The following is a 12,320-nucleotide window of genomic DNA, read 5'->3' as shown; positions in this document are numbered from 1 at the left end:
TCCACGGAGAAGTCCTCGGGCCCGATGGAGGGCCGCTGCTGCCTGGGCTTGGCGGCCTTGGCGCCGCCGCCCGCCCCCTCCCCCGCCCTGGGCCGCGGCTTGGGCAGCGGCGGCTTCTTGTACCCCGGCGGCTTCAGCACTTTGCGCTTGGGCTCCTTGGCAACAGCCTCCGCCTCCGCCTCCGCAGCCTCCTCATCCTCGTCCCCCTCTTGCTCCTGCGGGGCAGCGGGAGGCGGGTGGGGGCGGGGGGGCACGTGTAGGGGGCACGGCACCTTGGGAGGCACCGAACCGGCCACCCGCAGCGTCACACCCGCTTGCTCCCCCCCCGCAGCTCGCAGGCACGGCCTGGCATTCTCAACAGCCAGCCCGCAGACCCCAGCAGAGCATGCAGCGGCCCAGCACAGCCCGACCCACCCACCCACCGACTCAAGGAAGTCTGCGTCAAAGCGGTCCTCTGGCTCCGACTCCGTCTCGTACCGCTCGTCGTTGGCCTCCTCCGCGAAAAACTCCTGGTTCTGCGCCGCGCAGGAAGGAGGAAGAAGCGCGAGGGAGGGGATAATGTGCGGTAGCGAACAGGATGGGCAGGGGGTGCCACTGGCAGAGAGGGGCCACCGGCAGGAGCGAGCAGCAGCGGCGGCGAGGCGGCAGGCGGCGAAGCGCAGCCAAGGGCTGCAGGCGGGCGGCGCACCCAGAATTCCTCGTCGCCCTCCTCCGCCGCCACCTGGCCCATGCGGCCGCCGCGCGTGGTGCGCTGCGGCAGGGCGCGCGGCGGCGGAATCACAAACGCCTTGTGCTTCTTGCGCGGCCGCCGCCGGGCGGTGGGCGACTCGTCGTCGTCGCTGCCGCCCTCCTCCTCCTCGCTGCCCTCCTCCTCGTCCTCATCCTCGCTGCCCTCCTCCGCGCTGCTGCCCCGCTCCTCTTCCTGCAGCAAGAAGAGAGGCGGGCAGTGTCAGCGGTGGCGGGGGAGTGCCGGTGGGAGCTCGGGACGCCGTCCCAGCGATCCCGCAGCCCTACCTCATCGCTGCCAATCTCCTCCTCAGCGCTCAGCTCCTCCTCCTGCTCCGGCAGCTCAGAGTCGGAAGCCATCGCTGCCTGGGCCAGCGCGCTCGGCTCAAGTGGCCCCTGACTTGAGCTCCAGTGGCTGTTTTTGGTTGAAAGAACACAGGTCCGCAAGCCGTCCACGCTGGCAGGTTTCCAGCATTTCACTCCATTGCAGAGCCTCCCGCTGCCGGCTACATCGCCGATCGTCCATCAGGCGCTTATGCATCTTGACCAGCTGCATTCCAGCGCTCTTGGGCCCACTGCCGTGCGACCCATGTCGCAGCAACCTGGCTGCTGGGCATAGCGACGCAGCGCCAATGCCAGCTAAAGTTCCACACCCCCAGAACGTCCTGCGTGGACACCGCGGCGAGGTGCAGGCCCTGGACTTTGACGGCAGCGAGCGCTTCCTGGTGTCGGGGTGCGCCGCCCGCCCGCCCTGCCGCGCCTTGCTCAAGCCAGTCCAGCCAGGGCGCTCTGCTTTTGCTGCCGCCCTTGATTATGACCATGTGCATGCATGCAACATGCAGGGACTCGCTGGGAGAGGTGCGGGTGTGGGACCTGGAGGACATGCGGCCCGCCGCCATTCGCCGCCTGCACCCGCTGTCCGCCGGCATCCTCAGCCTGCGCCTCTTCAAGTCGGGCGGCCGCCAGCTGCTGGGCACGCAGGGACGCGACGGCACCACGCTGCTGTGGGGCTGCGACCACGGGCTGCAGCTGTCAGAGTGAGTGAGGGCCGGCGCTTGGGTGTTGCATTTTGGGAAGAGCAACTGCCATGCAACAGCAATGTGCTGCGAGGTGCTGATACTCTTGACAGGCAACGCGATTCCACCAACACTCTGGTGGCCCCGCCTCGCCGCAGGGAGCCGGTGCGCAGCATCATGCGCGACTGCTACAGCTTCTGTCGCTTTGCGGTGCTGGCAGGCGAGCCGCTTGATGGCCAGAACCCGCCCGGCAGCGTCCGTGAGGGTGGAGAAGAGGCGCAGCAGCAGAAGCAGCAGGAGCAGCAGGAGCACGATTCTGGGCAGGGTGAGGAATTTGTGGCTGCGGTGCTGGCAGATGATGACAGCCCTGCTGGTGCGGCAGATGCTGCTGCAGCCTCGGCAGCAGACGTGGACCAGCTGCTATCGCAGCAGGGGCAGCAGGCCAAGCAGCCAGGTGCACATGACCCAGGCCCCGCCCCCGACGTAGGCGCGGCAATCTGGGCGCTGCACCCGTGCAGCCAGGCCAGCGCGCAGCACCCGCCCGCCCTGCTGGCCATCCCAGGCGGCGACGAGCGCACCGCAGAGGTTGTGTGCTGCAGCTGCGGCAAGCAGGTGGCAGAGTTCCGGGAGGAGGCAGCCGGCAGGAAGCTGGGCATGGTGATGGCGGTACAGCTGTACTGCCCTCCAGAGGTGCCACCAGCGGCACCAGATCCTGCGCGGGCGGCCGCAGCTCCCCACCCCAGCATCTGCCTCGCGGCTGGGTACGAGGACGGCAGCGTAGCGGTGTGGCAGCTGGGCGTGGCGCCGCACGCGCCGCCGCGCGCGCTGCACACGCTGTGCCGCGAGCCGGTCATGGCGCTGGCTGTGGACTGCACGGGGGCCGGCGGTGCTGCGGGGTCTGCCGAGGACCAGGTGGTGGTGTTCAGGCTGGACCATGCCGCAGGGCGGGTCAGCGTGCGGCACTCCATCGAGGTGCAGCGCAAGGGCATTGGCGACGTGGCGGTGCGCCCCGACCGCCGCCTGCTGGCCACCGCGGGGTGGGACGGCCGCGTGCGGGTGTACAAGTACCGCAGCGGCAGGCCGCTGGCCATCCTCAAGGTGGGTGCTGGGTGCGCAGCTGGTGACGGGGGCTGCGGTAAGTGGCAGGCGAGTGAGAGTGGTGGGTGGGCAGGAAGGCCGGCGCATGGGCGTGCTCTCGGTGCGCAGTGCAATGCGTGCGGTGAGATCCCTCGCCTGCCCGCCTGTTTTTTTCCCACGCGTCACACCTGCAGTACCACACCTCTGCCGTCACGGGCATCCGGTTTGCGCCCCGGAGCATGCTGCTGGCGACGGCGGCGCGCGACGGCACCGTGGCGCTGTGGCCCCTGTTCCAGCCAGCGGAGCAGTAGCAGCCAACAGATCAGCAGCGCCGTCTGTAAACTGGACAAAAGGGACACGTTGAATTTGAATTGCAAACCCAAGCCCTCCTTTCCTCCTGACCCTCCCTCCTGCTGGGAGAGGCAGCAACCCCCCCAGTTGCATTCCAAGGCTTCCATGGTGCTGGTGGTTGCTTCTAGGGGCCTGGGACCTGGCCCAGCGAGGTGCCAGGCTCTGCCAGCGCCTCGTTCGGTGGCCAGCTGCTGGGAGGAGGCGGCCAAGGCGCACCAGGGGCGCCTGACGCTGCCTCTCTTCAGCCTGCGGGATGGCAGGCAGCCCTGGGACCTGCAGCCTGTGTTTCAGGGCTTCCAGGCAGCCCTTCAACTGGACCTGGAGCAGTGGGCGCTTTGCACAGCGTTTCAAGAGCTGAGCCGCCTTGGGCAGGGCTCTACAAACGCCCTGAACCAGCAGCTGCAGCCCCAGCTGCTTGACCAAGAAGAGGCGGCGGCGACGGCAGGAGCGGTTCCCGCCTTCTTGCTGCTCACTGCCCGCACTCCGCACATGAACGGCCATCTGCGCTTGGCCACCGCCACCGTCGACGTCCCCATCCTGCCTGGGCCTGATGCTGAGCAAGCGCTATGCCAGGCAAGGCCAGAGGATGACAGCCAGCAGCGGGCAGGGCCTTCAGCCGCCCCCGCTCGACCCGTGCCAAGTGGCCCTTCCTGCTTGGGCGTGTGCTGTCGGTGCAGGTGGCCCTGTCCAGCGCCATCATCCAAGACTGCGGACTCACGCCGCTGCCGGCATTGGCCTTGCCGCTGCTGGACAGAGAGGTGAGGCCCACGCTGGCGCAACCCCAGAGGCATTCTGCCTGATCTGACGGGCCCATGTAGAGGAAGACACCCTGCCTTCAACACATTGTTGTTACCCTGCCGGCCGCGCAGAAGTTCCGGTGCCAGCCGCAGCCCCTGCCAGAGTTGCCGCCAGCGGTCAAGACCATGCGGTCCCTCAGCTTGGTTGGCAGCCTGCTTGATCGAGCGCCAGCCGCCGCCGGGAACCCACCACTGCTGGCTTGATTGCCCGCTCCGGCGGCCCCCGGGGAATGACGGCATGGCACCTCCGCAGCGGTTGGGTGCATGGCGGCGGAGGTGAACAGGCCTGGCGGCGGGAACCTTTCTTTAGCCAGCGGGGGTGCTGCTTGAGGCCGGTGAAAACGGCTTTGTCGCCCTCAAAGAATTCCCGGATGCCTGTGGCAAGGAATCAACCTTTGCAGGCATAGGCAGCAGGGCTGCGTGGCAGCTGGCAGCGCTCAGCCTGCTGCCACTGCCATGGCTGGCGCCAGTCACCCCCGCGCTGCCCAGCTTCCTGCTGCGCCCGGCGGAGCCGCCGTGTGCCGACACGGCTGCTGCGGGCGCTGATGGCTCAGCCCACCAGTTCATTACGCTGGAGGCACCTGTACTGCTGGTGCCAGGCCCAGCGTGCACAGCAGCGCCGGTGCCGGGAGCACCCATCTCCGCCTTTCCCGACCTGTTCCAGCCGGTGGCGGTGCCAAAGGTGGCGGTGGAGCTCTGCTTTGCGCCAGAGGGCTGCCAGCCGGCCAGCCTGTCCAGCCTGCTGGCCCAGGATCTGGTGCTGGACGATGGCGGCCTGGTGCTGCCTGCGGTGGTGGTGGAGGAGGATGGCGGGGAGGCCGCGTCAGGTGGGCAGGCTTGGGCCGCGGATCGTTCTCAGCATGGCAAGGGGCCTGTGCATCAGGGAGCAGGCAAGAACATGTGTCATGCATGCGTGCCTGCTGTGCAGGCGTGGCGCTGCTGCCGCTCATCCGGTCCGACTGCGGCTGCAAGCCAGCCAACACCGCCCACCTGGCTCTGTACCTTGACTGGTGGGTGCTGCTGCTGGGTGGGACGGCTGCCTGTCTGGCACTGCCCCCACGTACTGCTCCTGCCCTGTCATCTGCAGGTCTCTATCCAGCACACAGCCAGCAGCACGGCCGCCCGAGCTGACCGCTGCCATGCGCAGCGTGAGGCAGCAGCTTCTGCCAGCACGCATGCCTGCGACTGCATTGGCGGTGCAAGCCAGCGGATACCGCGCCGCACTGCTGCAGCAGCTCGTGGCTCCATTCCAGGCGGGCACAGGAGCCTCACTGCAGGCAGCAGCAGCATCAACAGGCGGAGTGCAGTTCAAGCTGCTACCACAGCCTGCACCACGGCAGCAGGCAGGCGAACAGCAGGCGGGCGCTGCCGCCAGGCCTGCTGCCGGCCGCAGCGGTCAGCAAGTGGCCAAGCGTGCCACGCGAGGCGCGGCAGCAGCAGACGGGATGCAGTATTTTCTTCAGCTGCAGCGCGGCTGCCTCGGGGCGGTGGCTGGCGCAGGGGCAGGCCCGGCCGCCCCAGCAGAGGCAGGCGCCACCACGGCCTCCAGCAGCAGCAGTGGCGACATGGCAGATGCCCTGGAGCTGCACCACCGCCAGCCCTCCACCTCTGTGCACTCTGTGCAGCTGCCGCCGAGCCATGCCCAGCTGCTGCGCCTGCTGCTCGAGGACGAGCAGCGGCTGGTGCGGTCGGCGGCGCAGCCCGGCATGCCGCCTGAGGTCGCCCGCTCCGACTTCCTGTCTGTGGAGGTGCTGCAGCGGGCGCTGGAGCAGGCAGCAGGTGCGCAGCGGGAACAAGAAGGGCGCGCCCAGGAAGCTGGCTGGGCCGGGCACGCCTGCCCCTGGAGCAGAATACATTGTGGGCCTGGCACCGAGCGCGTGCAGCCCTGTGTTTGAGGGGCCTCCTTGCCCCAGCTGCAGGCCAGCCCGGCAAGCGCGACCTGCTCAAGGTGTATGCAGCCATGGCAGGTAGGCGCGGCTTGCTCTGTGGTGCATGGTCCTTGGACAGAGCTGCACCGAACGATGCGCACCTCCCTGCCTGACACCGGCGCTGGCTGGCGGTCCTGGTTCCCGCCCGCCGGTGGGTGTGCAGTGATCCACCAGGCGGCGTCCACGCTTGTGCACCACGGCATCCGCTGCGCCCACCTGTACCTGTCTCAAAGCCAGGCCGAGCTGCCGGGCCTGCTGAACGCCGTCACAGCCGCCAGGGAGCTGCGGGCGGCATACCAGCAGGTGGATGCCGCAGTAGCGCCCGCTCCCATTCCCTCACACAGCTCTGCATGCACATAGCGCCCAGCCAACCGCCCCTAGCTCCAACCAAAGTTCGCTGTCCTGCCGCAGGTGGAAAGCGGCAGGCTGGAGGACTGCCCCAAGCACGCAGCGCTGCAGCGGCTGCTGGGAGGCATCGCCACGCTGGGCCCGGTGAGCGCATGCCGCTGGGCTGGCTCCGCCCGACTTGTTTCCATGTGCTTGCCTGGCAGCTGCTCCCAGCTTGGCATGTTGCCACGCCTGCCCGCAGGGCTGCAAGGTCTGCATCATCGGCCACCCCAAGAGCTTCTTCACGCTGTACAAGGCGGTGCTAGACAGCGGAGCGGGGCGGGTGTGCCACTTTGACAGGGATGGCCGCCTGCTGAGCGGCGGCGCCAGCGGCGAGCAGCTGGACGCAGCGGTGCAGCAGGCCTGCGGCGGCGCGTCCTGCCTGCTGGTGGCTGCTGAGCTGGTGCAGAGGGGCGGCTTCCCGCTGGCGGCTTTCCAGCAAGTGGTGGTGTATGCCTCGGAGCAGGAGGGGCAGGCGCTGCGGGCGCGTCTGGCTGAGGTGGCGTGCCCTCTGCACTTCCTTGAGGTGGAGCTCCCGGCCCAGCAGGCGCAGCATGGTGCAGCAGCGGGGCCGCCACAGCAGCGGGTGGTGCCAGGAGGGGAGCCAGGCGGGCAGCGGCAGGCGGCGCAGGGTGCAGCAGCGGGAGGAGCCGGGGCGGTGGCCTGCGTGCAGCACGCCTGCCGGCCGGCGGCGCCAGCGGTGGCCGTGGTAGCGGCCCAGCAGGTGGCGGCGGCCTCCTGCCCCGACTGGCCCGTCATCATCTCCAGCGACCCCTGCCGGCCCATCAGGTGCATGGGCAAGGCTTGCTGCAGCCAGTGGGCAGCCAACGGGAAGGAGCTTGGGCCACCACCAGGGCCATGCTTTGGGTCCAGTCACGCAGCCCCGCTCGGGACCCATGACTCATGCAGGTCCCGCCGGGTCCTATATGAGGCGGTGCTGGGCGTGGAGCGGCTGGGCGGCAGCGTGGTGGAGCGGCGGCTGTCGCTGGTGGATCTGGTGCTGTCGCCCTCGGCCGGCCTCGTGATCTGTGACAACACCGCCAGCAAGCTGGTGCGGTGGGACGCACGGTGGATACCATAAGGGTGCCTGCCTGCCTGCCTACCGTGCCTGCCTGCGTAGGTGCCTCATGCATGCATTCACGCCTGATTCCTTGTCACGTGCTGACGGCAGGCTGCCGTGATTTGACACAATTTTGCTGGTGGCTGCCGCAGGAGTTTGATGCCTTCTTGGCCGCGCTGGCCCCCGTGCTGGGCCGCCTCAGCTACGCCTTTGCCAGGATCGTGCTGGTCTGTGAGGGCGGCGCCGGCTTCCAGGCCCAGGTGTGGGAGCGTGTGGCTGGACTGGCGCTGCTTAAAGCAAGCTAGCCAGCTGCCAGAGAGCACCAGGACACCGATGCATCGGTTCGTGTGCCCTGCTTGCTGCCGCAGGTGCTGTGCGGCACGGACCGGTTGCTGGCGCTGGGCCGCCGCTGCGGCCTGCACCTGCAGTGCCACGCCACCACCAGCGGGGAGTCCAGCGCGGCGGTGGTGGGCAGCGTGGCGCGGGCCTGGCTGGCCAGGTGGCAGGCCGCCGACCCCGGGCTGCACTACTCTGTCGCAGAGGCGCCTCCAGAGGAGGAGTCCTTGCTCACCAGGTGGGCCAGGGGGACTGCCTGCACCCAACCCGCCGCCGCTGAGCACCAAGCCACCGTGCTGCGGGTCAGGCCTGCATGAGCGGCGAGCTGGTCCTGCGCAGCCAACTGCCTCCGCTGCCACGCTGCTGCAGGTTTTACAGCGTGAACCCCCACACCGCGGCGCTCCTGCTGTCGCTGGGCCTCAGCCTGGGCCAACTGATGCGCCTCGACTCGCTCAACCCGCTGCAGGTGCCCAACCGACATTGCAGCAAACGTGCAAGCCTAGCTCACGCTGTGCATGCTGTGGTCCCACACTGCGGTGCCCTGCCTGAGTGTGCCCTTCGGGGCGTGCCCTCTGTATGCAGCTGCCCATGGCCCTCGGCCTGGTGCCAAACCACTGCCTGGAGCTCTTCGCCGCCACCGCCTCCCACGGTCACCCACTGCGAGGCTTGCCAACCGTTTCAGGCGCGCTGCCTGCCTGGCTCTGCGCTCCTTTCTGCCTGGAAGCACCAAAGTCTGAATGTCCGCTGGTGCCTTCTCCATGGCGCTGAGTGCCTTCCCACCCTCCAACCATGCGCCCTGGTGCAGTTATGCAGCCGCACCACCAGCAAGCATCGGCGATGCCGCCGGCTGTGCAGCCCTCTGGTGGCATACCTCCTGCTGGTGCCGGCCAAGCGGGTGGTGACCCATTCAATGGCGGCATGTCACCAGGCCAAGGCTCAACCATGCCTCGTGCCTGGCCGCAGCAGCCCCCACGGCAGCCATACGGGGCAGCAGGGATGCATGGCGCCGCTGCGCAGTACGGCGGTGCACACCAGGGCGAGGTGTGGGGTGGGGTGCCGGGGCACCAGCACCACCAGATGCACCAACAGCAGCAGCAGCAGCAGCAGGTGGCACAGCATTATGGCCAGGGCGAGGAAGGGCTGGACTACCAGCACGCGTATGCGCTGCCGGAGCAGGTGCAGAAGCAGGTGCACCCTGCCGCTGTGGCCGGCGGAGGCCGTGGCGGCTACCTGGAGGGGCAGAGGGTTGCAGCAGCGCAGCAGCAGCAGCAGCAGCAGCGCTGGGAGCCATACACTCAGATGGACAAAGATGTGAGTGCAATCCAGCAGTGCTTTTCAGCCTCCTTTGAGCTCGTGCATGGACATGTGCCGCCCAGTGCCTGCGTTGCCGAGGTGAGCTTTGCCCGAGAGACTGACAACCATGTCTGACCGACACCTGCCTGGCTGTCCGCTGGTGCAGGTGTACCAGCACGGCCAGCAGCTCATGCATTCCCGCCTGAGAGTCGTGCCGGAGGCAGCACTGGGCCCACAGCATGCTGGATGGCAGGCCCAGCAGCAGGAGCAGCTGGAGCTTCAGTACCAGCAGCAGTACCAGCAGCAGCGCCGCCAGCAGCAGCAGCTGCTGCAGCAGCAGGCCCTGGCGGAGGCGTTCCCAGACATCAACCCCACCCTGCCAGACTGGGATGAGAGCCCCGGGGTGGCTGTCGGAGCTGCCGGCGGTGGCTCCAGAGAGCCGATGGGGGCTGCGCAACAGCAGGCGTGGTGGAAGCTGCAGTGGGATCAGGCGCAGCAGCAGGGATACCATCCAGGCAGTGCGCCGGGACCACACAAGCAGCTGCCTGAGCTGCCGCCGCTGGCACGGACAGCAGCTCGTGCTGGGGTGCCTGGTACATACGGTGCCTCCTTGGCACAGCACCAGCAGCGGCAGCAGCATGGAGCGCTGTGGCAGCGCCAGGGGCAGGAGCGGGACGAGTTTGGCGTGTCACTGCAGCCCAGCCTGTCGACTGATGATGAGAGCGACATTGTGGGCCCTGCTGCCGATGCGATGCTGCCTGGCGCTGGCCAGGTGGCGCCCCGGGTGCAGCAGATGCACCAGTTGCTGATGCCGGGCCCCGGCCAGGAGGCGCCAGGGGCCGCCGCATTTGGCGCAGCAGCGGCCACGCCGCCGTCCGAGGCCTTGCTGGGCACCCGCAAGCGCGATTTCTGGGTGCCCCGCATGTCCAGGCCGGTGGCCAGCCGCCAGCTGGCGCGCGGTGCCGGGAGGGTCCTGGCGGCACAGCCGGCGGCAGGGTGAGTGGCGCGGGGCATGTCGCGCCTGGCGCACGTTCTTGTGCAGCTGCAGGGGTTGCGCGCATGGCTGCTTTGCACGCCGCCTTGCCACTTTACCTGCTGTTTCTGCGCACCCGGCTGGCTGCACAGGCATGACTGGCAGGAAGCAGGCCAGGAGGAGGGGCAGCCCGGGCCTGATGTCAAGCGCCCGCGTGGAGCAGAAGCCACCGCCGCTGTGCCCAACAGCGGCGTCATCAACCTGCTGCACCCGGCGGGTGGCGGCGGCAGGGGTGGCGGCGGGTACAGGCGGCAGGGCGGCGGGCGCTGGGGTGGCGGCGGGGGGCGCCGCGGGGGGCGCTGGGGAGGCGGCGGGTACAAGAGCAGCACTTCGACGAGAAGGTGGTGACTGAGGATATCTGTAGGCCAACGGGCCTTGTAAAGCAGGCTGCCCACAACCCTCTTAAAGGTAACCTCAGCTGTCTGTGCATGCTATATGGCCAGTGGCTGCGTCGCTTGCAGGGAGTCTTGCGATGGTTTTCAAAATTGGATTGGCCTCTTGGTGGACAGCGCTATGTACGCAGCCGCAAACGCGCTCCCGGCGCAGTCTACGACCCAAAGCGAGCTACTACAACGGCATCCTACAGCCCGTCCCCGGCGCTGAATAACAGGCGGCAGCCTTCAAGCATGTCGCGGGCACGCCGATGAGGTTTGCGGACACAACATGCCAAAGTTTGACCCACCATGCGCGCCTCCACGTGGGCCCCATTCTGTTTGATGTCTTCCGAACCTCCAACTCGCTGCAGATCAACTTCCCACCCTGATAAAGCATTTACAGGGGCTGCAGACTATCTTTCTGCAATGGTCAGCGCGGGTGTGGAACTGTCTTGCCGCACAGGGCAGGCCCCGCAAGCTCTACTGCGCCGGCCCCGCTCCTCCTTCCCTGGCAACCACCTGGCAGCGCCTGGGCTGCGCCAATGCAGCGCTCGCACAGCATCCAGGCGCCGGGGGCTGCCCTTGCGCCCAGCCGCCACTGCCGCAGCGGTCACCCTCACGGCGCCTGCCCCAGAGGAGCCGCCGTCGGCCAGCAATGGCGCCGCCCCGCTCCCAGTACCATCACAGGCCGATGCGCAGCCCAAGGCGCCGGAGCCGGCGCTGTTCAGCGATGCCTGGAAGGAGGCGCAGCGCAAGGACATGCGGCAGGTGGGCGCGCCGCCTGCTGGCGTCACCCACGCACACGTCCTCCCACCCCCAAGTCCTACTCAGCCTGCGCTGCATCCATGTGACTCGTCCCCTGCCACGCCACCCCACCACCCCTTCCCTGCCGCAGGTGTTCGACTATGAGCGGTGGAAGATGCACCGCAGCTCGGGGCGGTACATGCGGCACGTGGCGGGGCTGGCAGACTCGCGCATCGTGAGGCGCCGCCACCCGCCGCACGCACGCTTTGCCTGCCCAAACCCTCGCTCCCATCTGCCATGCTTCCTGGGGAGGGCGGCTCCGCATCCGTCACTTTGCTTCCAGTGCGCTGGTGGCGAGGGTGTCACTGACGCAGTGATGTCGCCGCCCCACTGCTGCAGGTGGGGGGCCTGGTCAAGCCGCTCGCGTATGTGGCGGTGGTCAGCTGCGGGGTGATGGCCTACAACCTTCTGGTGGAGGTGCGCCCCAGGCCTGCCTTGCCTGCAATGGCAATGCAAGCCTCATCTGCACCAGCCGCACCACTGCTGCTGGCACATGCAACATATCACGATCACGCAACGCTTCCTCGCCTGAGTACGAGGACGGCATGGCAGCACATGCGCGGAGGCTCATCACCCCACCCCAGCCTGGCCCCTCCTGCAGGCAGGCAAGCTGCCGCTGTGGCCCATTCTCAATGTGGCAGCCAACGCGCCCTTCGGCCTCACCTCCTTTGCCCTCTCCCTGCTCCTCGTCTTCCGGTGAGTGGTCAGGCTGCGGCTGGACGGGATAGGCTGACTGCGCCGCTGTGGCTGCTTTTGCTCATGAGTCTTCCTGGCATGGCCTGGGGTGCCACCTCTGACGAGCCTGGCAGCTCACCAGCACACTGGGCGCTCCAGAGTCATGGCCTGCCCTCCCTGCGCCGCCTGACCACCACCGGACCACGAGGAGCAGGGAGAGGGCAAAGGAGGTGAGGCCGAAGGGCGCGTTGGCTGCCACATTGAGAATGGGCCACAGCGGCAGCTTGCCTGCCTGCAGGAGGGGCCAGGCTGGGGTGGGGTGATGAGCCTCCGCGCATGTGCTGCCATGCCGTCCTCGTACTCAGGCGAGGAAGCGTTGCGTGATCGTGATATGTTGCATGTGCCAGCAGCAGTGGTGCGGCTGGTGCAGATGAGGCTTGCATTGCCATTGCAGGCAAGGCAG

The 12,320-nt window shown here is 68.2% G+C and overlaps 3 protein-coding genes across 3 annotated transcripts in view; 2 read left to right on the top strand and 1 right to left on the bottom strand.

The window, feature by feature from the left end:
• Nucleotides 1–1,086, bottom strand: part of CHLNCDRAFT_144994 (hypothetical protein) — a gene marked incomplete at both ends in the record, with an annotated part of 2,376 nt that extends 1,290 nt beyond the window's left edge. The window contains 4 exons of the mRNA XM_005848259.1: nucleotides 6–215; nucleotides 423–515; nucleotides 689–922; nucleotides 1,015–1,086. Coding sequence (XP_005848321.1) covers nucleotides 6–215; nucleotides 423–515; nucleotides 689–922; nucleotides 1,015–1,086 — 609 coding nt within the window. The remainder of the gene's footprint in view (nucleotides 1–5; nucleotides 216–422; nucleotides 516–688; nucleotides 923–1,014) is intronic.
• A 1,310-nt stretch (nucleotides 1,087–2,396) lies between these two features.
• Nucleotides 2,397–3,130, top strand: CHLNCDRAFT_48750 (hypothetical protein; the record flags this gene model as incomplete). Its single annotated transcript, XM_005848449.1, has 3 exons — nucleotides 2,397–2,432; nucleotides 2,511–2,840; nucleotides 3,014–3,130. The coding sequence occupies 3 exons, from the start codon at nucleotides 2,397–2,399 to the stop codon at nucleotides 3,128–3,130; spliced, it is 483 nt and encodes a 160-aa protein (XP_005848511.1).
• A 145-nt stretch (nucleotides 3,131–3,275) lies between these two features.
• Nucleotides 3,276–12,320, top strand: part of CHLNCDRAFT_144992 (hypothetical protein) — a gene marked incomplete at both ends in the record, with an annotated part of 10,242 nt that continues 1,197 nt past the window's right edge. Inside the window, 21 exons of the mRNA XM_005848448.1 lie at nucleotides 3,276–3,698; nucleotides 3,848–3,928; nucleotides 4,040–4,098; nucleotides 4,457–4,794; nucleotides 4,896–4,977; nucleotides 5,055–5,746; nucleotides 5,887–5,934; nucleotides 6,059–6,198; nucleotides 6,307–6,387; nucleotides 6,485–7,071; nucleotides 7,192–7,333; nucleotides 7,495–7,602; nucleotides 7,711–7,916; nucleotides 8,048–8,144; nucleotides 8,696–8,989; nucleotides 9,138–9,967; nucleotides 10,097–10,221; nucleotides 10,986–11,146; nucleotides 11,274–11,357; nucleotides 11,522–11,599; nucleotides 11,784–11,878. Coding sequence (XP_005848510.1) covers nucleotides 3,276–3,698; nucleotides 3,848–3,928; nucleotides 4,040–4,098; nucleotides 4,457–4,794; nucleotides 4,896–4,977; nucleotides 5,055–5,746; nucleotides 5,887–5,934; nucleotides 6,059–6,198; nucleotides 6,307–6,387; nucleotides 6,485–7,071; nucleotides 7,192–7,333; nucleotides 7,495–7,602; nucleotides 7,711–7,916; nucleotides 8,048–8,144; nucleotides 8,696–8,989; nucleotides 9,138–9,967; nucleotides 10,097–10,221; nucleotides 10,986–11,146; nucleotides 11,274–11,357; nucleotides 11,522–11,599; nucleotides 11,784–11,878 — 4,751 coding nt within the window. The remainder of the gene's footprint in view (nucleotides 3,699–3,847; nucleotides 3,929–4,039; nucleotides 4,099–4,456; nucleotides 4,795–4,895; nucleotides 4,978–5,054; nucleotides 5,747–5,886; nucleotides 5,935–6,058; nucleotides 6,199–6,306; nucleotides 6,388–6,484; nucleotides 7,072–7,191; nucleotides 7,334–7,494; nucleotides 7,603–7,710; nucleotides 7,917–8,047; nucleotides 8,145–8,695; nucleotides 8,990–9,137; nucleotides 9,968–10,096; nucleotides 10,222–10,985; nucleotides 11,147–11,273; nucleotides 11,358–11,521; nucleotides 11,600–11,783; nucleotides 11,879–12,320) is intronic.

This window comes from Chlorella variabilis, assembly GCF_000147415.1.
Source record: "Chlorella variabilis unplaced genomic scaffold CHLNCscaffold_8, whole genome shotgun sequence".
Classification (NCBI taxonomy): domain Eukaryota; kingdom Viridiplantae; phylum Chlorophyta; class Trebouxiophyceae; order Chlorellales; family Chlorellaceae; genus Chlorella; species Chlorella variabilis.
The sequence above is the reverse complement of the archived record's forward strand: the minus strand, read 5'-3'. Positions and strand labels throughout refer to the sequence as shown.